This window comes from Squalius cephalus, assembly GCF_949319135.1.
Source record: "Squalius cephalus genome assembly, chromosome: 3".
NCBI classification, from domain to species: Eukaryota; Metazoa; Chordata; class Actinopteri; order Cypriniformes; family Leuciscidae; genus Squalius; species Squalius cephalus.
The window spans coordinates 14,345,466-14,371,920 of NC_137124.1; the positions used below are offsets into that span (position 1 = coordinate 14,345,466).

Consider the following 26,455-nt stretch of genomic DNA (forward strand, 5'->3'; position numbering starts at 1 on the left):
CCTCGCACCGCTCTCTCACGGCCCTCGGCCTCGTCCTGCTCGCCACAACTATAGTGTTATCTGCAAACTTCAGGAGCTTGACAGAGGGGTCTTTTGCAGTACAGTCATTCGTAGAGCACACAGCCCTGGGGGGCGCCAGTTCTAACTGTACAGGTGTTGGACATGAATTTCCCCATTCTCACTAGCTGTTGCCTATCTGTCAAAAAGCTGTGGATCCACTGACAGATGGAGGTGGGAACAAAGAGCTGGGTTAGTTTAGTCAGGAGGATATCTGGGCTGATGGTGTTGAAAGCCGAGCTGAAGTCCACAAACAGGATCTTTGCATAAGTCCCTGGTTTGTCCAGATGTTGCAGGATGTAGTGCAGTGCCATGTTGACTGTGTCATCCACGGACCTGTTTGCTCGATAAGCAAACTGAAGAGGGTCTAGCACCAGTCTCTCAAATGACTTCATGACCACAGACGTCAAAGCAACTGGTCTGTCGTAATTTAGACCTGTGATTTTTGGTTTCTTGGGTACAGGGATGATTGTGGGGCGTTTGAAGCAGGAGGGGACTTTGCACAGCTCCAGTGAATTGTTAAAGATTGATGACAGCTGGTCAGCACAGGCTTTTAGACAGGCTGGTGAGGCACCGTCTGGGCCTTTGGCTTTCTTTATCTTCTGTTTCCTGAAGACCCAGCATACATTCTCCTCACAGATCTTAAGTACAGGCTGAAAAGCAGAAGGAGGGAGTGGGTAGGGGGTGCTAATTGTAGTGTGGAGAGATGTTCAGAGTGGGAATGTGGTGTGAGACTGGGCTTTTAAAACCTGCAGTAAAACACATTCAAGTCTTCGGCCAGTTGTTGATTTCACAAGTAGACAACGCTAAATACAGGTGTAAAAAACGTTTTGAGCAAGTCTACTTTCGACCACTTCTAGAAGTAGTCGAAAATGTATTTGACCGGATTGCTTTCATAGTGTAGGTGGTCACTTGGTCGAATGTGTTTGAACAGCCGCAAAAGACCGCCTACAGACGTAAGTTTGGTTTGAAGATGAAAAATTTACCAAGCACAATGTTCTCTCGCCATTTCTGATTTCAAACACGTGCTCACAGTGTTTAGCGTGGTCTTGTGTCTATCAGAGCAGAAACAAAAGCCGCTGCTCTCCGTGTATTTTTTTGTCATCTCTGGTTCATATGTAAATTGAGTGAGCTTTTTGATTAGATCTGAAAAAGCCCATATATTTACTCATCCATAGACCCTCCCCTCGAAGAAATCAGGACAGAAGTGGTCGAAAGTGGACAAAAGAGACAAATTAAAACACCAGGTGTAAACGGGAATGTGTCTCCCTCGTCTACTCGTGATCCGATCGACCAAAACACATCTTAATACCAGACCAATGCTTAATGGTCCTAAAACAATTATCATTTTCTTTAAGCAAAATATAATTGGGTGTTTTTTTCTACTACAGGCACTTTTATTTCCACAAGGTTGATTTTTATTAAAACTAATTATTACTTTTTAGAACATGAACATTACGCCAGTGTTGTTAATGTTAACTAAAACTATTAAAATTGTTTTTGTTAATTGAAATAAAGCTGAAATGACATAAAAAAATAAGAAACATAGATAATACTTAAACTAAAATTAGAAGTATTGCCTTTGCAACTAACTGAAATAAACTATCAAAGTTCAAGTACTAAAATTACTAAAACTGAAACAAATTAAAGTAAAAATATAAAAAACTAATAATAAACTAATAGCACATAACTAAACCTTAAAATGAAAAATGAAAATATAAAATAAAAGCAAATTCAAAATATTAATATTTCTACAACGGTATAAAAATAATACAAAAAAACTGCATCACATTTAAAGCTGTTTTAGAAACATGACATGCCTTCATTTGTATTTCCTTTATTACTTTTTAAATGCATGCTTGGTATAGGTTTTGTTGCTTTACTTTCAACCTTAAAATACGAAAAACCATCATTAGTTTTATAAATGTTTAACTTGTTTACCAAAAAGACAAGATTAAATATTAAAGCTGCAATTGCCAAATTATGCAAAAACCTAATATTTTTTTAATTTCCAGCACAGAAAATGATGTATGTATGTTCACTGTTGAACATTATTAATAAAGAAATAAAATACATTTAAAGTTCCCCTGCAGTCAATAATATTATCCCTTAAAACTCATCAACCATGAATATGCAAATTAGTCTACTAATAACTCCACTCAATCACAGCAGCTCGGACTACCTGATCCACTTGGTCAACTGTAGTAAATGCTACACAATGGCAAGTGGAAATTTAATTCAGCCAGAAACTGATTCAGAAGAAGAAGAGGAAGAGTGAATTATACAAGGTTGTCTACAAGTTGGTGTATCAGAATGGTAATGAGTTTCATGTAATGCTCTCGACAACTTCAGACACAACGATAATTATATGATTAGCCTTTGGCTTGACTATATTATCAAACAGCTAATAATGTGTTACTAATGTTACACAAGCCATGTTCCCGTTTGCCATCTCGGAGTCAAACAGCTGCCTTCTAAAAATTAGCATCTTAGAAACGCTTTGAACAGAATAGAAAGGCATATAGTTCATCATAACATCTTAATATACATCATATATTCAATTCACCCGCTATATTGCAATATGTACCTGATTTTTTCTGTCCCTTCTTAAAGGTGTTCTTGTGTGGAAAATCCTCGGACGTTGAGGGGATTGGTTACATGTTTGTGATGGTAGGAAACAGAGGTGGTTTCAAACACATTTTTGAGACTGTCTTTGGTACACTGCAGTTTCAAGAGAAAATACTCAGCAATGGCGTCGACTGATGAATTCGCACATGGTTTGTCTTAAAGGATAATAAAAACAACACACAGACATATATACAACATTAAAAACTTGATTTTCACCACAGGGAATCTTTAAGGGCTCATAGATGAAGGAATTTCAACTATAGGCCCTTTTTTAACCCCATGTTTTTATGAGATTCACACATCTGGAAGTCAATCCTACAAATACATTTTGCAACGATAAACAGCTTTTAGTGGCTGTTTTCACACTTGGTTTTGCAGAACCACTCTCATAGTTTCTAGGACAACGCTCCCAGCTGTTCACCTCAATGAAACACTTGGTCCTCACTAAAAGCTCTAGTGTGAAAACACCATTATTTTGATGACAAAAAAAGAATTTTGCAAATCATTTCATGGTCACCTAACCGCAGTTAAGAACAGCTTAATACAGTATCAAAACAGAGGAGGAGGGGACAATTAAATTCTGATTTATATCGAAACATTAAGTACTAAGTATGAAAACAGCAAAAGAGGACGAGCAAAAACTGCACAAGAAAATGTGACGAATAGAATGAGAAGCGAGTTTGTAATCCCTCATTGTAATAACAGTAAGACGTTAGATGCCCGCAGGCCGGGCACGTGGTGGGGAAGCCATTACGGAGTGTAATTAAAGCTTGAAATCTCTTTTTAGCCACCCTGCAGTCTTCCCGTCTGCCTCTCACTCCTCCTCTCATTTCCTTCCTTTCACTTCCTCCGTCTGGCCTGTGCTGACCATCTCAAAACCGATCACTCCTCCTGGTTGATGAATGAAAAGCGTGGATTTGTATTAGGAATGGTTGTGAAACGATGCCTTCACATTCGGCTTCTCTTCTAGGCAAAAAAGCAAGTGACACATTAAATGTGTTAAAGGTAATTAATTCATTTTGAATAATATGTGATCCGTTTATTTTAGGAAGAGGGTTATTTAATTAAACTGAGCACAGGAGATTCATTTGGATGTGGATATTATTTATCAACTGGCTATTAATCAAAAAGTGGTCTGTAATCACATTTTCATGTTTATATATAAATCATTTAGACTAATTATTTCTTTTTTCCTTAATACATGTTCTTTCTTCCCTCATGATCTCAGTCTCATTTGGCCGCCTTGCGCTGAATTGCTTTGCATGAGTTGAATGGCAAATCTTGTTTTGCAGATGCTAAGGCTGAACGGGAAAACTACAGGCTCAACACCTAATTATCCAGACAGAAAATAAGATTTAGAGCTATTGAAAGGCAATCTGGATCTAAGTCTGATGTATACACAAACGAGGGAATGCCATGCATCACCCCCCACCCCCCTCATGCAATACTAACAATACTCCTTTTAAAGGGGTCCTTTTATGCTTTTTCACTTTTTTAAATTTAGTTAATCTGCAATGTGGCTCATTTGTGCATAAAAAAGATCTGCAAGGTTAGTCAAAGTTAGCTCAAAGTCTCCAAAGAGGATATTTTACGTCATAATGTTCCTCATTTAAATAATCCCCACCCCCGGAATACACAGAAAAGCGGACAAGGCCTGGATGAGCTGCTGCTATGTCAAAAAGCTATGTTTTTTCCACAACTCATTTGTTTGACCTACCTCAGGATGATGGACTTAGAATGGGTAACATTTATTTTAAACACTGTTCCTGAACATTATAATCCCGATTCTTATCTGTGCACTGCACATGAAGAACAGCTTCCAGAACCACAATGCAGGCTATACACACAAAAGCTTCTTCTGAAATTGAGCAGTTTCCACTTTGGTACAATCTGTTGTTATTTTCTATTAACAGTTCTAATTTAGTTTTTGATAAGTTTCTAATAGTTTCTAATAAGTTTTATATTGTTGCTACGCTCGCCTGCTAGCCAACGTTAGTGTTGATATAGTGTTGTTTACAATAGCTTTTGTAAGCTCTCGCTTTTGTAAGACTGTTCACCGCCCCTTAGGAAAATTAACCATGCTTTTGTGATCGATTACTGTTTGTATAACCATAGTTTTCTGACAAATATCATAATTAAATGGTGGACAACACCGTACCTATAATGTATGAGAAAAACATACCACTATGAAACGTCCTGTGAAATCTGGGCTTGCAAAGTCCGTGCACGAAATCCTTTCTGTATGATCCTCTCGTTTGTTAACATTGTCAGGGTCTGAATCGGGGTCGAATGGTTTTAAATTGCTGCCATCCTTTATATTTACACTAGAGCAGAACTCACAGTTATGGAGGGGCGGGACATTTCCCGAACACATGCTAAACGCTGCCAATCACAACACACTGGGACAGCTAACCAATCACAGCACATTTAGTAATTCGGAAGGAGGGGCTTCATCGAAAACGACGCGTTCGGGACAGAGAGAGGGGAGCTGTAATAATGTAAAATGTGTTGTTAATAATGTATTTACGTGAAAAATAATGTAAATGTATAATCTTTGAGATGTTCATTGATGGTTGTCAGACTGTAATCGACAAACAACCATTAAGCAGAAGACACTACTACCATTAAAAAGGCACTACAAAAGCCAACTACCTATTGTTCACGTATTCTTATACACCAACAGATGTCAATTTAAGACATTGTACACTTCTTGTTGTGCAGGAAGTGAAATCACTTACCAGTTTGCGTTGGCACCATCCACAGATCCCGCATAGTGCCACCAGCCACACAACACACACCGTTAATCCCAATGATACTAGGAACACACTCAGAGACAAAGAACCTGTGGAGAGACAATTCCTTAAAATTAGAGCTGTCAAAGGTAATGTGTTAACACTGCATGATTACTTAAGTTGCTGTAAATGCAAACACATTTATTAAATTTGAGTTGTGTCAATAGCTTGCTAATAAGTTAACATCAAACTCTATTGGAATAAATTGAAAGTCGAGTCTCCAGTGCAGGATGCTATTTGTGTGGCAATTAGAAACAGAGCTTATAAGAGCAAGGAAAATGTGTTCAGTTTTTTAAGTCTGTCGATGCTTTAGGGGTCATTTAGCATTTCAAAGGGGGCACATATTTAACAGTTTATGCACACATTTTAACTAAATGTTACTCAGCTAAAATGAGTGGTTATTTCGTTTGTAAGACAATGTGACTCACAGCTTTGGCATACATATCCAACAAACCATAAACAAATGTATTAAATAAATATTAAATACAAACATTTAGGCTGTACCCTTAAAGGTTTAGATCACCCAGAAATGAAAATTCTGTCGTTAATTACTCACCCTCATGTCGTTCCTAATCTGTAAGACTTTTGTTCATCTTCGAAACACAAATGAAAAATTTTTTAATGAAATTTCTGTCCCTCCATTAACAGTGCATGTAACTACCACTTTGACGCTTCAAAAAGTTCACAAAGAGATTGTAAAACTAATCCATATGAATTGACCAGTTTAGTCAAAATTTTCTGAAGAGACCGGATCACTTTATATGATGAACAGATTGAATTAAGGCTTTTATTCACGTGTAAACATTGATCAGCAAACATAAACAGAAGCTTAACTGTAGGCGTTTGACGTGCAAGAACAAACCACATTGCGGAAGCTCAAACGTGCTGCGTAACACACTCAATTCATATGAATTAGTTTTACAATCGCTTTATGAATTTTTTGAAGCGTCAAGTGGTAGTTACCAATGGAGAGTACAGAAAGCTCTCAGATTTCATAAAAAAAATCGTCATATAGTGTTCCAAAAATGAATGAAAGTCTTACGGGTTTGGAAAGACATGAGGGTGAGTAATTAATGACAAAATTTTCATTTTTAGGTGTAATAACCCTTTAAAAAAAAAAGAAAAGAAAAGAAAATAATAAAAAAGTGCTGAAGGTCTTAAGCACAAAATGCCGAAGAAACATGCTTAAAAAATAGAATAAAATAAAATATAAAAAATAAATGAAAACAGCATATGAGTGATCAAGATCTCAAGAAAAAATCCTAAAGAAACATTGTTTAAAAATCATCTAAATTATAAAGAAATATTTTTAAAATATCAATAGAAGTAAAAGTAAAAATTCTAAAGAAAATGCTTTATAAGAAAATAATAGAACAAATAACTAATATAACAAGTGATGAAGGTATCAAGTACAAAATCCTGAAGAAAAATAAATTATGTTATAATAATATATTAATAAAGGTCAAGTAAACAAAACTAAACTACACTAATGGATGTATATTAGGCACGGGGGCACATCTAATTCATTATTTGATTGAACTGACTTGTTTTGTACTGCCTCATTGGCAATTTTTATTAGGTAAATAAACTTTTTTTGACAAACAGAGATTGATTTAATTTTATGGTGCAGATTGCAGAAGTAAAGTGAGAGTGGGTGGTGAAGTAAAACACAGGCAGCTGCTCAGAAATAGATTCGTTTTCACAGAGAGGGGCAGAACGGAGAGCAGGCGTGTAATCCAGTTAAACTGAGTAAAACATGTGAAATACAACGGTCTGGTCGAATACAACTGCACTGACCCTGTCATGACATTAGAGTCCATAAGGGTTTAGTCGAAGTCTGAGTCACAGCATGAGACCTTCAGAGGTGAGGAGATTTAGGTGGGAGGTGAGGAGATCTGGCGTTGAAGATCAGCAATCTTCGGTAAGAAAGAGATCGGCACGTTCTTATTTTTCTTTTGAAACGGGTGTTTAGAAGCACATTTGAGGTTTGGAAGGGTAATACTTTAGATAAAAAATGTGAGAGAAAAGTTGACAGTAATCCGGTAACTGAGAAGGCGAAGAAAAGAGGGAATAATATATATTGTGGAAGAAAAAAAGAGAACCGTAGAGGTTCTGTCAGAAAGGGGGCGGAAGGGAGCAGGATAAATTATTTTATAATGCCCCTAAGAAATATATAAAATGAGGAAAATTACAGTGAGAGGTGGAAAAGGAGATAAATGTGTGTGAGAGAGAAAGTCCTGAGGTTCTGGGAATTTTTCTATCCGTTTATTTAATGTTATCAGCTTATACTGTAAGTCTTGCGTAGCCAGACATTTGATTCATTGCATAAAGTCTGACTTAGACCGTCTGACCACTGACCACAAAAAAAATCACTTTCTCAATTAGCATTTATGTCTTATTTTCCCAGTAAAACATCTAAACACCCTTCAAACAAGTTACATTGACTGGAGAAGTAAAATTGTGAATAATAAGAGTGTTACCGACTTTAGTTATTTATTTTCTTTTTTAAGCATAAGATTTAAGATCTTTTAAGCTATTTTAAGCAAGTAATGTATCTTGTTTAGAATTTTTTTGTAAACAACAAAAATACGGGTGGGGGGTACAGTAGATATGTTTAAGACATAGTGATCAGAAATATGATTTTTTTTCTTTAGGCGTGTGCATTCACCTGTGGAATTCTTCACTTTTATTGGTCTGTTGGCAACACTCATTGTACCGTGAAAGGCGAGAAGCCCTTTCTGGTCTAAAGTGTCTCTGAGGGCTAATATCTGAAAATCGCTCCCTGTTGACTGCCCCTTTAGCAACTTTGTCTATCATTTCTGTCTTTTTAGAGACAGAAACAATGAGAGAGGCCTGGAAACAATATGGAGATGAGGGCAATCTTTTTTTATTTCAGGATTCTTTGATTAATAAAATGATCAAAAGAACAGCACTTATTTGAAATGGAAATCTTTTGTAACATTATTAATGCCTTCACTCTCACTCTTGATCAATCTAATGTGTCCTTGCAGAATAAAAGTATGAATTTTACTGACCCCAAAATTTTGAATGGTATGTATTTCATTGAATTTGAATTAATTTTAATTCTAGTAAGCAAGCAAGTAGATTAATTTATATTGCACTTTTTCCGCTTTACAATCAACATAACATGAATAAACATAAAACAGGACAAATACAATAAACAAAACAGTATAGATAGACATCAACCACCACAGACATGGCATCTGAGTCATGGAATCTGAGTCAAATGTTTAGTAATATATATATAAATATATGTCCAACCATACAGTCCAGATAGAATGAGCAATAGAGTAAAATTGTGTAACACCAGAGTAGTCCCTCATGAAGTGGGTACACCAAGCAACACGGCGAACCGCATCTCGAATCCCACAGAGACCAAACAAGTGCAAACTCCACGACTTCAAAACGGAAAACGGGAACAGCTACCATGCCAAAAAATTCCTCCCGTAAAAGACGCAGCCATTCTAACTAACAAAACGAACAAAACAAAGAGCCAGTGTGAAGCGGCAGCCAAGCGCACACAAAATCCAATTACAATACTACCTCAACTCAAATTGAAAAAAATAAATTTGAATTTAAAAGGCATTCTCAATTAATTTCTGCATGGCACACAACCCCGGTCTCTGACCCGTGATTTGGGAACGGTCGAGCAGTATGTAGACAATTAGTGCCTAAGTGGAAATTTCTGCTCACCTGTAAATAATGCTGAGAAAATCCTCCTGATAAAGTCTGAGACACTGGCCCAAATAATAACATCCCTGCGGCCCGGCGCATTTTGGGTCATGGCATCGTGTGACAAATGGGGCCGTGCCGTCTCATCGGACATTTCTCAATGTTGGGAGGAATTCTGACAGGGTTGTGCCAAATAACTGACAAGATTATTTGTGGGTCAGATTCAAAGCAAAGCCATGAGAGTAGATCCTTCACTTATGTGTGATGTGACTTCTGAACAGGCCTAATGGTACTGAGTGATAGACAGGGATGAATTTCAGTCAAACAAGAACAGATGGGTAGTTGATGATGTACAGTGTAACAGTTCTCTGTAAAAAAAAAACCGAACTGTTCCATTCTCCACCCACGGTTCAGCAAGCACTTGCACCGCGGTTCATCTCAAATCTGATGACACATACGTATCTATAATATGGTTTGTTGGAAATAAATAAAACAGACAGAGAGAGTCTGTTAGGCTAATGTATGTTTCTGTCGATGGATACGCATTCTGGCTTCTCCTAAACTTTGTGCAGTGCATGTGTCGTATGCTCTATATGACCAGTCATTTACGCGTCATCACCTGTGTGTTGATACCGCTCAAGATACACATCGCTATTCGTGTTTAAACTAAACTCATTTAAGCCTTGCCAAGTAGATGAGAAACAGTTCTCGCGCGCGCTGTGAGAAGATTTGTGCACTCATCCGAAGCACGCACACAGAGTTCTCTTTCAAGTCTTGTGCTTGAAAGAACAAATATACACAAAAATTGTCAACATGCCTTAGGTTGTCTCAAGTGAACGTAAACAGTCGAGAAAAATGTATCAGTATCAGTGTACTGGATCTGTGCATGATGTCTTAAAGTGACAGCAGCCTAATATTCCTGCTCTCTGTATGTGTTTTTAATGTTAATCAAACAACAAAAGACAAGGAAATCACGCGCTGCTATTGACTGACTAGCTTTTGTAACTTTAATAATGATTAATCTTTAATTTATAAAGTGAAGATTATATTCAATGTTGTTTTACATTTAATTACCTTATTCAATTTTTTGTACCTGATAACTACTGTTAGATACCCGAAAAACCTGAAAAGCAGTTTATTTAATTTGTATCTTTGCTCTTATTGTATTTGTTTGTGCTGTTTCTTGTAGTTTGATCATTTGTTCTTATTTTCTGACAGTAGTCCTTTTTTCCCTGAACATAGCACATACCAAACCATACCAAAACCCTGACCCTAGAACCGTGATAAAAACCAATCTGTGAGTGATTTGAACTGTTACACCCCATGTAGACACATGATTGTTTATCCGAAGTGCTCCTATTATGCTTTTCCGGATATTACCTTTCAAGTAGCATGTAATATAGCATTTTGTGAATGTAAAAGGTCTGCAAAGTTTCAAAGATCAAAGATCAAATGTTTTTTTGTCTCCCAAAATAAAGAAGTGATTCTGAACTGCTTGAAACGAGTTGTCAGTAATTCCAGTCTTACTTCCTGCATGAACCTATGTAGGTTTGTAACACATTTGCATAATGTCCACTTCATTGGCTGCCCGTGAACAACGTTTACTTTGACCCGGCTTCAAACACTGTAGTTGTAGCTGAGGCCTGGAAGAGTTCATATTGGTTCATGTTGTCGACCTTTCGAGAAGATGCTGTTTTCTGCGCTGCCAAAGCAAATCCACTTTGAATGCACTTCCAAAGGATGAGGACTTGGGCTCGAACTGATACAGTGAAACCGATGCGATCATTACTGTTCGCTGAAATTCAGATATGGTAATGGGCTTTTGTTTCCGACACACGCTATAAGCACTAGACCAATCACAACAGACTGGGCCATCTGACCAATCAGAGCAGAGTAGACTCTCTCCGTCCACACAAGCGTTTTCAAGCGTTTTCCAAAAGTTTCTCATCCACACTAGCCTGGGTTTCCCCATGCGGCCTTGCGTGCAGCACGATTTTATTCACGCTGCTAGGCAGCCTGGACACCATGGACCAGATTTTCCCCTCAAAAAGGGAACCAATCACAGAACGGGAAGGGAGCAGCAAGACGATGACGACGTCTATGCGACACACCGAAGCAGTTTGTTTATATCTATGGATCCAACATGTCATCAACACGGCATCAGCCTTAGATAGTGTTCTAAGTAGTTTAGAACGCAAGTTTATTTCGTCTTCTTCCTCGTCGAATTTCTGTCGCTCTACATACGTCATCTGGTATAATTGAAACGATTGGCTATGAGTATACGTACAGGCGCATTTGATAGACATTCGTAGCGCCCAATAAACGGCTCTGGGCATTCTTAAACCACGCCTGAAATACGAGAAAATGAACATGTGGTTCCCAGACCACATCTCAATGAGAAGAGGTCTGATGTTAGCCAGGCTACATCCACACTGAAACGTCGGAAAACGCTAAGTTCACCTTACTGCGAATGCGAAAAACCTCATAAGCTCACTGAGATACAGATGGAATAGACATAATAAAGTTATCATGCTGTTCTTCTGGCAGTATCATATCACAGTATCAACTGCTCTTATGTTTTGCTGCAGGACAGCAGTTGTGAGTAAAGTTTCTGTCATCTTTGCAGGACTGCGATATGAAGAATGTACAAAGTTGGTATCTTTACCAACAGTGTGAAAGTGAATAGCACATAACAGGCACAAATGCAAACATACATATCTATTGGCTCAATAACGGCATCTTAGTGTGAGCAGAAGAGAAAAAGATGCATTTTCAAACAAAAATGTATTAGTGTGGACAAGGCTTGAATCCTTTATCAAATCGTTTCAGACACTCTGAGAAAGTGATGCTGCAATGTGCAGTTAATCTATGAGAAAATGAAATAGTTTTTTGACCGATTGTAGGAGACCTCCAAAACTAAATTGGGAACCTTAAAAATAGCATAATAGGGGCACTTTAAAGTGATTTCAAGGGATTGTTCACGCAAAACAATTTACAGTTTACAACCATTTCTTTGGGTAAAGAGTTACTTCACATGACTATATCTATCAGGATCTACCCATCTAGTGTATCTCCCTCCCTCAGCCACACTAACTATAAGAATAACAAGGGCGAATGATTAAAACTCATTAGGCCTGCATCCCAAACACAAGCAGCGTCTGCTGGTAAACATTTGCATTTTTGGAATAAGCCCAATCACACAATAGTTGCACATTCTGGGTGGTAAAAATAGGCTTTCAACTCCCTTGTCATTGAAAACCCACCGTCTAGACGCTTGTCTGAGAGCCCCCTAGAGACCTCTTATTGAATATCTCAGACTACTACAGCAGGTAAATCAAACAAGAAGGTTCTTGGTATCGTTATAGAAATAGAGTGCGTGAGAAACAATATGAAGAAATTCTTTTCAAGAGGAATGTGGGCGACCTCAAATGGTTTTTAATCTATTATACTGCACACACAGCTAGTGTTGCAATGTGTTGCACTGAATATGGAAGTTTTTAGGTCTATCATATCACATCATATTGTTTCAATCTGCTTTACATTATGTTGGATAATAACAAATATTACAGGGCACAGGATGAAAATGATTCTGCATGAAAACCGTGACTTATTTTAATTAAAGCTGAACCCCCACCATCATCACTTGCAGAGTTTAACTAATTATGATCCAAAACTATGATGAGTATTCATAATAATAAAAACAAAAACAATAGATATTTAAGATATTCAAACTTGTCTTGTAACTACACTGTTGAAAAGTTTGGGGTCAGTAAGATTTTTTTAAGAAAAAAATTAATACATATATTTATCAAGGATACATTAAATTGATCAAAAGTGACAATATAATGTTACAAGACATGTATAATGTTACAAATGATTTCAATTATAAAATAAATGCTATTCTTCTGAACTTTCCAGTCATCAAAGAATCTTAAAATTCACACACACTATCAATATTTGAAAAAAGTAGAAAAAATATTGATTATTTATTAATATTTACTGGCTAATAAATATTTTTGTATTGATTAGTATTGATAGTGTGTGGGATTTCCTTTTGTTTTTAAAATTTTTGACTTTTTTTGGTCTTCTCTCCTACGCACTTATCTTTTACCTGCAGGTGTGCGATGGTAATTGTTAACTAAAATGTTAAAATAGAAAACAAGTTATTTTATATTGTCATAATATTTCACAATATTACTGTTTTATTGATCAAATAAGTGCAGCCTTGGAGAGCATTCAAGTATTCGGCAACCTTACTTAAAGCTTTTAATGCATTATAAAGGCATTCATAATGCATGTTATAATGCATTATATATTTTCATAAATAATTGTAACCAAAGTTAAAATGCATTATAATATCAACAGATTACTTGTTACATCTGAAATTGGTTGTTTGTCATGTTTTAATGCATTACACTTTCTAAAGGTGTATTATAATGTATTATAACTGTGGTTACAATTATTCATGAGACCATTCAATGCATTTTAAGGTGCATTGCAAGACATAATCCACTGATCCATGGACATTTCTATAATGCATTATAAAGGCTTTAAGTAAAGCAAAATCAAAACTTACAGTCCACAAACTTTTGAACGAAAGGATATATCTATTGATTGATTTATAGATATATTTACTTTATAATATCTCTACTTTAAGTCACACACACACACACACACACACACACACACACACACACACACACACACACACAATAGTATTGTATCATTGTATCACATCATATCATATCATATCCAAATGTCTTCACTTATTATAAATACAATGCATTATGGTCTAATCAACCTTTAAGTGTAGTGGTTGAAATACATTACATAGTGCATTTTAGAAAAATGCTTTCAGGCAACAACTGTTGCAGGAACACAGGGAAGCTATTAGTAAACCATGTATCAACAAATGATGTGAGTGCCCTTAAACCAGCTAAATTACAGTGAGAACAGGGCCCTCTTTGATCTGATCAAAGAAAAAAGAGCAGACTGCAGACAAAATGAGAAAATGAGATAAAAGCCAGCGAGAATAGCTCTTTTACTGGCTGCTAAAGACCAGGAAGATTCACAGGGCAAAGGACCAGGTCCAAAATGCGAACCCTGACACCGGGTCACGCAGACGGGCAGAAGCGGGTACCACACAGGCGAGAGCGTGAGAGGCTCTCTGGGTCTCCAGCAACCTACTTTACAGACGTTTCACAGCGCTTCATGTCTGCACAGCACGTCAAGAGGCTTATTTAGGCTAACTCGGGCCCCGGCGCGCTCCCCAAAGATCCAGCTGTCTGGTGCTGGCTGCTGGTGTCATCAACTCAGCGTCTATATGAGGAACAGCATTTCTCCGTCATTAAGAGATGAGAAAAAAAAAAAAAAAACTGGAGCAACCAAATGTTTTTTTCCCCCGTTCATATTTGACAAAGACGAAGTGTAAAGCAGCCTGCTATTTTTTGCTTATTTTATTTATTCACCATTTATTTGTCCTGACAGGTTATTGGGAACACGTTGCCTTTATAATAACAATCTGGCGAGCGATCTGAAACTCTCTCTGCGGTGATGAAATAGATGTAATTTGCCACATGCTTTGCCAGGGCCTGCTCGGTGAGAAACGTCTGACCCAATAAAGACAATCAGGATGAGCCAATCAAAGATCATGTAATACCGAGCTACGGAACCGTACAGCGGCCCGGGCGATCCGGCTTTCCATTACAAGATACTTTCTATCTATGATTGTATTATGGCATAGAACTTCATCTATTTTTAAAGCAAAATGTCCTGCTGGGATTTCAACAGTCACAGGTCCATAGCTTGATCCTGGATGGTCTTGCTATATTTGGGATTATTATTATTAGGATTCCCAAACACTTGTCCCATCTGCCACTGGTCAAACAAACAAACAGTCCCATCCCAAACACAGTGTTTATCTCACCAATAAAATCACTGACAAAAATGTTCATTTACAAAGGCGGGACAAAAAAGATGCACAATGACTACACTTGAACAATCTGGATTAAAACATACTGTTGATGTAAATATGAAAAATGATTTGAGAAAAAAGTGAAAAATGAGCAAACAATGGAACCATGTTGAGTATAAGTACTCAAGTACTAAACAAAATATAATATGAATCAGCCATTTCCACAACATAAATGTAATATTACAACTCACATCTGCACAGAAAATGAGGCAGATCATTTTCTGTGCATAACTAAGAATAACTAAGAATTCCCAAACTTTTTTGTCAACTGAATCCATTTGTCCTAAAATATTTACTTGAAGTATGTGCTGAAATTAGTTAATATCTCAAAAATGTAACACATTTGGATGTTCACGGGTGTGGTTCTCTGATGTTGGTTAATGGTCACATCATGATTTTTTTTTTTAACGTTTTTTACGTTAAAATTGTTTATTTTAATTTGATATTTTTATGATTTAATTAATTATTCATTTTAACTCACAAACCCACATGCAATGCACACACATACCTCAGGCCCTGTCCACACGGAGACGGGTTTACGTAAAAATAAATTGTATAGTATCGGCGTTTCGTCCAGACGGATCCGGTGTTTTGGGTGCCTGAAACCACTATTTTTTTAAACCGGGTCCCAGAGTGGATAAACCTGAAAACGACACCCTTGCGTTTTCGTGTGTACAGCCAATCCGTATATATTGTGAAACGATGATGTCATCACCCCACGTGTCGATAGTCAGACACCGCTAAGTCACGTAACAGCAACAACAACCACAGACTTCATGCTTGTGTTCGTGCTGCAGAAGCTACTGATACTTTATTTATCTATTATTTACTTGAATGTATTTTTATTTTATTGCTTTATTTACTTTATTTATTTATATTTTCTTTCTTATGCTATGATGCTTGTCTGTTGTCTGATTAAGACATTTCATATTTTGTACCAGGTCATTTATGGTTATTGTTCAATAAAGTTCTTGGAGGTAAAAAAAAAAAAAACTTTTTTTAACCAGACAAACATCTGACCTGAAATCTCTTTTTTTGTCTCTATGTGTGACCCAGAAACACAGATTCTTACACCTTGGTCTCAAAGATGAAGCAAAAGTGCATAAATTAAAGTGCACTGTGTCCAAATAAAGTGCATTGTGTCCAAAAGTGCATAAATTAAAAAACTATATCATTTTACTTCATTACAAACCACAACACAAAAGGTAAAGCAAGTATATATCAACTTGCTCTTGAAATTTGGTTATGGAATATGGTAAGTAAACTGTCTTAACATTATAACTATATATATATATTTTTTTTTTTTTCAGCCAGTGAGGTACACAACTACGCTAAGGTCATGGGTTTCAACTCCCTGGAAACACAAACACTAACAAATGTGCCCATGAATGAAATAAAAGTGTCTTCCAAACAGAGTAGAAATGGAATATAGTGGACTGGCAGCTGTGTGAATGCAGCTATAGAGCAAAGCCACTGCTAGATTCTGAGCTAGAGGCAACCTGCCAGGCATCTCTGCGTTCAGGACCCCTGAAGAGGCCAGATGGGAGCCCTGCTGTGGCCTCCTGTAGTCATGACACGTACAGCCAGATTATTCCTGCACACAAACATGTCCAAACTTACACCTTGTGCTTATTTTGTGCCACCTTGTGCCTTTCACAATGTTGAAAACTGACTTAAGACCTGTTCACACCAAGGGCAATAACGATAAAGATACAGTTCTAGAAATCTACGGCCACGTACACACTTGTTCTCGCGCTTGCAAGATCCACGACGAGTCACGATCGTACCGCTTTCCCTGTGATTTCCTGCAGCGCACAAGGAAAACAGTACGATCATGACGTGTTGCTGGATCTTGCAAGCAAATCATCGAACAATTTAGCCAATTAAGCCATTCTGACATTACGCCACAGTCCTAGTGTCCTTATGGCAATGAGTCCTCTACTCATTAAAGCTAATGTTTCTAGCTTTCAGACAATAAAAAATGAAGTGTCTTAAATTTCTGTCCATTAGTATCTGTTGGCCTCCCAGAGGTACTTTTCATTTGCTTGTTCATAGCTCAGGAGACATGATGGAGTTCTTAATTATGTTCGACTTTCGACTATCAACTTTGTCTCAGACGTTTTTCCATAATTCAGTAGGAGTACAGAGGAATTGAATAAATGAACTATTTGGTCTTGTAATAATTTAATGAGAAATGTTTGAGTTGAAATATATTTTATTACTTCAATATCTTTAAAAAAAAATCTGAGCTGCTTGAGACTTCTTCTGAAACGCATGCGGCCTATTCTTCACTACAGCCCGCCAAAATAAAAGTTTGATTTTACTTGAAGAAATTATGACAGAAATATATTACTTAGTTTTGTACAGTATATGTGCGTCTCAAAGTAATAACAATAATAATCCAATTTATTAAAAGCATTATTTTTAAGGAATACCACACTATTGTGCAGCACTGTCAAAAAATTGAAAGGAATTGTACATTTTCATTTGATTACATTATAAAAGATTAATTAAACTGTTCAAGTTTTATGGATTTATTGATTAACCATGGTTTTTCACAATAAATGTGTATACAATCATAAAACACAGAATCCAGAAAAATGTAAACACAAATAAATAAAACACATTTCATAAAGCCTTATTATTGTTATAAGTTTTATGAATTCAATTGATTAGATGTGCCTTGTGATTGTTAAGATTGAGTTCGACCATTAAAATGGAACCCACAATTAAAAATTTTAAACAAAGAATGGGAAAAAATAAAACAAAAGTGAAGTGACATTAGATTTACTGCTTCAGCGTACAGTCACCTTGAAGTTTATTTACAATACAGTGAAGCTTTCCCCGTCTTTATACATAAGCAAAACTTGATACATTTGATACCAAATGATCTCAGTTTCTCCACACGGCATTTTACACATCTTGCTTCTGTGGCAGGCGACTCGCTTGGATGCTTTATTCATGCATATGTGACGGGTTGTGCTTCAGAGCTGCCCGTTCATTCAGACAAAGTAAGCTAATCAAACACAGCCCAGCGTCCCAGTGTGACTTACAGCCGGCTTTATCCCGAGCTGTTTCATCAGAGCAAGTGGCCGGGAGGCTCCATCATTTACATGTATATCAAAAAGGCCTGTAACTGGTGCCCTCGAGGTTCCCACACCTTTTGACAAATCAATTTTCAAGACTTGTCATTATTGGCTTCAAAAAATAATAATAATTGTGTCTTTTAACTATTAACTTGGTCTCAGACGTTTCTCCAGAAACCGCCACAAATAAGACAGTAGTTAACATACAGTACAGAGCAATGAAATGAATGAGTGTGCACTCACAAATAGTAATTTCTAGCTGATGAATATTTTAGGCCCGGTTCCAGAATGAAATCACTGTGGACGCTTCTGAAATGAGTGAGGGTGCGCTTTAAAGTGCCGAAAGCACCCCCATGACAAATATAGCAATGTACAGTGAGAGATTTAATACTTCAATACTTTCACAAATAACTGGAACAGCATTTCAAAAATATTTTGATATGAAATTTTTTCTATTTTTCTATTACTCTATTAGTCTTCATTTCCATCGCTTAAAGCAAATCTATTTTGACATAATTTGTTTGCCCTTTGCTATGGTAATCTATGTAATTTTGCGTGAATCCTGCATTTATATGTGGATGTCACATCCAAAACTTTGCAGCATGTGTGTGGCCATTTGTCCTCTTAGCAGCACGAAAAACAAAACTTATATTCAAATTCTGAATTGATTAAATATAAAGTGTGCAAAAAGCGCTACCTTTACAATCACTAAAAAGCTGTCACACCCGGAAGTTGCATAAAACCAGCCAATCAGAACTGATCATGTCAGTCGGCGTTTGCTATTTTTTATGGACTGTGAGAGCGTACCGACGAACTCCATACTAATCCAATGGCTAGACCAGCACCAAACCAGCTTGGACCTGGTAGTAAACATTATCTTTAGAAGTAGAAGGAAGGGAATGGGAATATCAGGAGGAAAGGTGAGAGAGAGGAGTTGATGCAGGATGGAAGAGGAGATGAAAAGGCCTGAAGTTAAGACAGTAAGTGCTGTTGAGAATGGAGGAGGGTGGGAAGGTCAGCTGGGAGTGGAGGATGAAGAGGACGAGGGGATGAAAGAGAAAGAGAGTGAATTAAGAGCAGGAGGCATGTGGGCAGAGGACACACAGGAGCGAGCGAGAGCTCATGAAGGAGTATGACAGATGAGACACTGAGTGCCACTTGAGTGACAGAATACAGAATGAGAATGAAGGATGGAGGAAATAAATTAGAGGGAAAGGAAAGCCTGATGCCTTCAGTCTGCTGTATGCTGGAAATACTTGCTTAGGAAGAATATAATGAGTGTTTGTGCTTTAAATGCCCAACTGAAGTTTAGTCTCTATGAGATGTGCTCATTTAGTGTTGCAATATGGTTATATAGTCACACCAGCCAGAAATCTGCACAAATATTGTATATCTGTGGAATAGCACATTTAGATTGAATTACCATATGGTAGAAATGTGCTATACCACAGGAGGATATACAGTATTTGTGCAGCTTTCAGTGGGCATCACTGAATAAGTGACTAAGAAACATGCAATAAAGCAAAAATTCAACAAAGATCATGTCCCTTCATACTTTTAAGAACCTTCAAAACTACTAAAATATCTACTAAAATATATAATATTATAATATTCATATAATTAAATATATATATTTGATGTTTTAGTTTTAAAATATCCAATTTTAAAAGGAAGGAGAAAAGGCTCAAAGATGTATATATAAGACATATTTGAGCTTTTCTCCTTCCTTTTAAAATCGGATAGGGCTATCTATGCACAATTAGTTAGTTGCATTTAATTGTTTGCCTTCAGCATTGTTTTCAGAACAGACAAATTAAGAAACACTGTTTTAAAATATACAAAAAAAAAAATGATTGTTTGTACCTTGTTATCATCAACCTACAGTACTGTTATGGAAAAGCAATCAGTTCTGACATTTCACCATTTTCATATAATGGCTAGTGGCTCAATTATAACAGAAGAAGCGGGGCGTTCTTGCAAATTGAGGAAATAACACCAGCAGTGCTGTATTCGGAGAATCCGAGCCTGTCACGAGCAGTTTAAGAGATGTCGTGATGATGCATTGCATGTGGAATTTGAGGACACATCCTTTCAACTGATTAGAATTGAATGAGACAGACTGGAATGTTTACAAATGCCATTTCTCGGTCGGCTCGAATGGCTGTTGAGAGGACGGTACCGCTCGTTTATCACCGCTGAAGCTGAAAGAACGACTCAAAACAAAGCACATCCCTGAGACGGGACACTCGGAAGGGGACGTAAAGATGGTTGTTAGCTGTTTATCCCTGATATCCCAACCTGCACCGATCACTGTGACTGCTGAAAAATCAGTGTTTTCAGAAGGGCTTTAAGTCACATCTGCTCCCTCACGAGCACCGCGAACAATTCTAAAGTGTGCGTTGACAGACCGTTTAGTGAACACATGAGCACACATCTGTCTCATGAGCTTCAGCAAAATCAAAAACAATCTCCCCGAGGGTGTGAGAGTGTTACCACTGGATGTTAAATTGTCTGTGGAAAATGTGAATGGTGTTCGCCTGTGCAAAGATCACCGCCAAGATGCCAGAGCATCAAAGATGTTCTGAGTGGTTGTTAGCATGTTGCTGTGAGGTTGCTAGAGTGTTCTGGGTGGTTGCTTACTGGAAAGGCATTCGAATGTTGCAGTCGGACAGAAAACACATGTGGAATAAATGCAGAAAATGTGTATAGTGTCAGTTATCAGAATGTATGTCCATCCGACAGGAGTACTGAGAGTAATGCGACCGGTGAAAGTTGTGCTTTAGTATCACGGGTCAAATTTGATGTTAAAAAATTAACAATTGACAAGGGATATTTCAATTGGGTACTTAATAGTACTTCTTGACCTTTTTTATATTAAATGCTACATTGGTGACCAGAAGCATACATTTCTTGATCTGATCTTATCTACAAAATGTGTATATAAATGTGTATGTATATATATACATGTGTGTGTGTGTGTGTTTAAATATAGTATCGTACAGTCTCGTATAGTCTAAGTGCCTCAAACAAAGCTCTGGATCTTTCAGAGATTTGATTCCATTAACCTGGAAAAGGTATTCAACATCACTTGTAAACACGACGGTTTCCATGAAGACAGTTAAAGTTGCATGAAGCCACCCAATCAATTTAGTGTTTGTCAGACTGAGAAAGTGTAACTTATATAACAGTTACTTTGTCTACACTGGCAGATATTCAGCTGTATAATTTTTGTGTCACACCATGTATATACTGTGGTTAAAAAAAAAAAAAAAAAAAAAAAAAAATAGTACACAAAAATTTCAACTACATAACACATTTTAGCTGTCACTGTTTTATGGTTTCATTATTGGCATGGTGGCCACTGGGAATGCATACATTTGTGTGCATGTGTCTAGCAGCATGTTGATTGAGCGACTGTGACGGCTTTGCAAAGATACTGTAACACAAATACATCTGAGCGAAGTGACCATCCTATGCCTGTCTGTTTCTTATGTGTCCTCTAGCTGTCTGAACGCCTGTGCTCCTCAAAGGCCCTTAAGGGCCTGAAGACTAGAAGTAAACCTACAGATGTAGAGCCAGCTGCTTCTATCAACATCCATTAAACTTTCTTACAGAACGAGAAAAAAAACTTGTAAGTACTCAATGCACCTAGCATTTAACAGTACACTAGTGAGACGCTGCCTGGAAAGGCTCTCAACCAGGTCAGTTTTAAAACAATAAGTGCAATAAATATTAATGCCTTTTATGCAGTTATAGCAGAGACGGATTTCCTTTGAGACACTTCATTAAACATCCTAGAGTTTGTATTCAAAGTAAGTCAACAGAGGTGAAACTCAGAAAAGTGGCAGACAAGCCTCAGCTTAAATGGATAATTCAAACAAAAATTACAATTTCATTATCATTCACTCACTCTTATGTTGCTTAAACCATACATTATTTACTTATTTTCTATGAAAAACAAAATGAGATGTTAGAGTATCTGCTTGTGTCCATGAAATGAAAAACGCAGATTTAAGTAGATAAAGAGATGCAAGTTCAAACAGGACAAAAAGCACAATAAAAATAAACCATTTATTTGACTCCATTTGCACAATTTTCCAATTCTTCTGAACTCAAACAAAATCTTTGTGAGTAAAACAGTTTTAATTAATTTCCCTCTCCGCCAGAGCTCACAAATGTTCTTGCCCATTGCAGTCATAACTCTCTGGTTTATTAGCATTGCTGTTTTTGGGTTACATAATGTGAAGATGTTTTTGCACTGATTATTTGCACTATATAGCCTATCAATTTCTGCTTTCTTCTCCCAAAACAAAACTGCGTGGAATAGCCTTCATTTCTCAATTTCTCAAACTAACAATAGACCAATTCTAGAGATTAGGGAAACGTGCCATTTTTTCTTAACCAAAATTTGAGTTGAAAGTGTACAGTAACTTAAGGAATGCAAGTGTACTCAATACTTCAGCAACTGAAAAACGACCCTGTACTGCCGTTTCCACACTACATTAAACAGAACAACCTTTTCAACTGTGCTAAAGACTAAAAAAGCTTTCTAGAGTACGAAATGAGGACATTAGAATTTTTTGCAACAATTTTCTTAGTCTGCAAGAGTGATGTATGCTGAAAATGGTGTTTATACGGTTTTTAAATGTTAAATATATGGTGTGTATTTTATATTGCCATCATCAACCATCAAATACTCAAGAATGCAAGTACAGAGAACGCATGAAAGTACCTGAACGTGTTCTAGATACCGAAGATGCATAGAGTGCAGATTTTAGAGAATCAAACTCTATTGTGGATTGACGACGTACGGAAGCCTGTGAGTCTCTTATTCCCACTCAAGAGATTCTCGCTGAATGCTTGCAAATACATGATGGCTTGTGAAAAAGTAAACATTTATCGTTTTGTTTGGCATAATTGTAATAGTTCTAAATAACTGTAAAATAAAAAGATATCAAATAATAACAATAATGTGTTTGACGGTGCTGTCCAACTGCCTAATGTGTGCTGATCGGTAGTTGAGAGACAAGATCACAGCACATCTAAATTCTGATGATCTTCTGAAGTTCAAACTGAGCATCATAATGGGGAAGAAAGCTGATTTAAGTGACTTTAAACGTGGCGTTGTTGGTGCTGAACGGGCTATTCTGAGTATTTCAGAAACCACTGATCTACTGGGATTTTCACGCACAACCATCCAGAGAATGGTCAGAAAAATATCCAGTGAGCGGCAGTTCCGTGGGCAAAAATGCCTTGTTGATGCCAGAGGTCAAAGGAGAATGACCAGACTGCTTCAAGTTGATTAAAAGGTACAGTAACACAAATAACCGCTCGTTACAATCCGAGGTTTGCAGAAGAGCATCTCTGAACACGTCGAACATTGAAGCAGATGGGCTACAGCAGCAGAAGAACACACCGAGTGCCACTCCTGTCAGCTGAGAAAAGGAAACTGGCGCTACAATTCACACGGGCTCACCAAAATTGGACAATATATTGCATAAACATAATTCACTGTTAAACTCCCTTATGTGGAAAGCTACTGTATTACTGTATTTCGTAATGAAGTATGGCATACTAATATGACATACCACACACAAAAAGAAAAAACTAACCAGATCTTTATTATGCTATACCATGGCTGCAGATCACGCCCCTCCTATTGTATCTGCAGCACAAGCTTCTATTACACTGAGCCATCGTGACGGTGAGACCAGTGAGTGTTCAGTCTCCAAATTATATATTATTACCATGATAAAACACCCAACATCATACCTCTGAATCTTGAAGAGGACATTTATCTAATCTCAGAAATGAATTATTATAATAAACTCTCAAATCAACGTCATTCTTCACCCGCCACATGGTGCACCAATTATCATAACCATTCGGCAAACACACAGCGTGAAATGATAATAATAATCCATGTGGGCACGGATAATCACGTCTTTCTGTGATGTAAGAAACTCTCTGAACACTAAATTGCTTATGAATTGGCCCAGACACCGCATGCAAAACAACAGACAGGTGAGTTAGCTTAGCATGACTAACAGTGTGAAAATACGTGCCGGTATCAAAGGACATAGAGACCAAATTCAGTTGCAAATCACAGCTGAACGCAGGATCTAACAGAGAAAGTTGTAGTAGTATATTAGCACTATTTAAGTCAATATTTTAATGCGATGCAAACCCTGTCTACAATTATATGGTAATGATTTTAACACAAGTTGAAGTCATTATATCTGCTGCTGACTGAGAGGGAAAGAACTTCACACATATGATTAGAAACCTGACTTTAGCCAGTTAAACTTGATATACAAAATTAACAATAAGGGTCTGTTCCAAAACCTAGTGAGCAGCCTTGCTCCTTCCCAGCTAACAGGGAACGTTCTCGGATCTTTGGCTAACGTTCTCGCAAGATTCTCTCAAAGTTGTGAGCAAACATTCTTCCAGTAACATTAAAAGAAAGATTGTTCCGAGTTGTCTAATAATAATGTTCTCAAAATGTTAACACCAAAATGTTATTTATACGCTGTTCATGGAGCGTTTTTTTCTGAAACATTTTAGTTGGACGTTTGTATAATACTTTTGAAATGTAACTACTTGTTTCAGACATTTTAAACGTTCAGAAAACATTCATAACATTATCCATGCAGGCTAAATAAATGAGTGAAAGTTATCTCAACAAAGATTTTTTTTTATGTAACTTTCTGTGATTTTATCAATCAAACCCATTGCAAATACTTACTAATGTTTGTGCTATTGTTTTCCCTCCAAGATGATGTCACTTCCTGGAGGATGATGTCATTAAAGAACTGGCTTTTGTTAAAGAGACAGTACAAAAGACTTACATGATGGGAAGCTAAATCAATTATATATCTTCAATTAGAAAAATATGAAGAAATGCCTGGAATATTAAACAACAGTATGTAAACATTACATCAGTATTGCATTTGAATTTAAGGAACTAGACTTAAAATAAATTGATTTCTTTTTCTTTGCCTTTACAGACAGATACCTTTAGATCTATCTAAAGTATAAGTGTGTGTGTATGTGTGCCTATGTATGTAAGACTGACATGATGGAAAAACAAAAAAATAAATAAATGCCTGTAATAGTCCTAAAGTTTTTTTTAAAAAATGGCTTAATATTGTTTAATTTTTTATCAAATGCATTAAAATGTGATAAGGACACGAAACCATACTGAACAAGAAAGACCCATACAGCACTAGGTCTTCATTTATATATGATCATAAAAACACAGTTAGAATTTTAGTCAGAACTACAAGAGATTTTTGACAAAACTTCTTCCAGACAGCAAGGGTGAATCTGTCATCATTTGCATTGGATGTGTGATTTGTTCATTGCTTATGTAAATTTCTGCACAGAAACTGTCTGGTCCACTTTTAACAATGTAAAGGTAAAATCATTTTATGTTCATTTATTTAATATTCTGCGGCTCTAGGGGCATAGCACAAGATCCTATGCCCTATGCTTAGGTAGTCCTGATGGGCCCCCATGTTCCTCAAAAGCTAAATGATATTACAATATTTATTTGTGTATATAACACCAAACATAGGCTATAAAACATCTTAAAATACCATTTTAGTTTTCTAATCTGTATGCAAACAGCATTGTTAGAGTACAGTTTATTTATATAGCCTTTACCTCAGATTACATGTATAACCAAATTATCATCTGAACGTGTATGCTCTGCTCTTTCAATGGGTTGTCTCAGTTCATTTCAACGATCGCAGAGATATTCAAGCAGTTTAGCACTATAGATTTCTAGTTTGTGCTCACTTTTCTTTGAAAAGAAGTCATTACCAATTGTTTCCCCTCATTTTGTTTTCTGACTTTCCTTTCTTTTTTGGTGGTGTGATTTGGCTTTCTTTGAGAAAGACATTTCTACAGCAGAAGTTTGCGCTCCACCAGATGCTCAACTAACTAACATAAACAAAATAGGTGCAGATGGACTAAACCAACCATTTGGTGCATTAGCAAGGGCTGGGACCATGAGACCTTAGATAGTCTTTACTTTTTTGTATACAAAATGTAGTCAGTCAATCAACCATGTTATTCAGCCAATACACTAACTTTACATTTCATCTGACATTCATTAGGAAATTTAATTAGGAAATGAAAATATCCAGGTAAAATAAAATATATTCCAGACTTTTCAAGGGCCCTCTCTCCCCTTGGGGCCCTGGTAATCGGTATCGGTTTTA

General features: G+C 36.9%; 1 protein-coding gene across 3 annotated transcripts in view; it reads right to left on the reverse strand.

Annotated features, from left to right (window-relative positions):
• Window positions 1-26,455, reverse strand: part of syt7b (synaptotagmin VIIb) — a 136,765-nt gene that overhangs the window by 77,839 nt on the left and 32,471 nt on the right. For all 3 annotated transcript variants that reach the window (XR_013820552.1, XM_079866502.1, XM_079866503.1), the window contains exon 2: window positions 5,424-5,527. Coding sequence is in view for 2 of the 3 variants with exons in the window: in XM_079866502.1 (XP_079722628.1) it covers window positions 5,424-5,527 (104 nt within the window). In the remaining variant the exon portion in view is untranslated. The remainder of the gene's footprint in view (window positions 1-5,423; window positions 5,528-26,455) is intronic.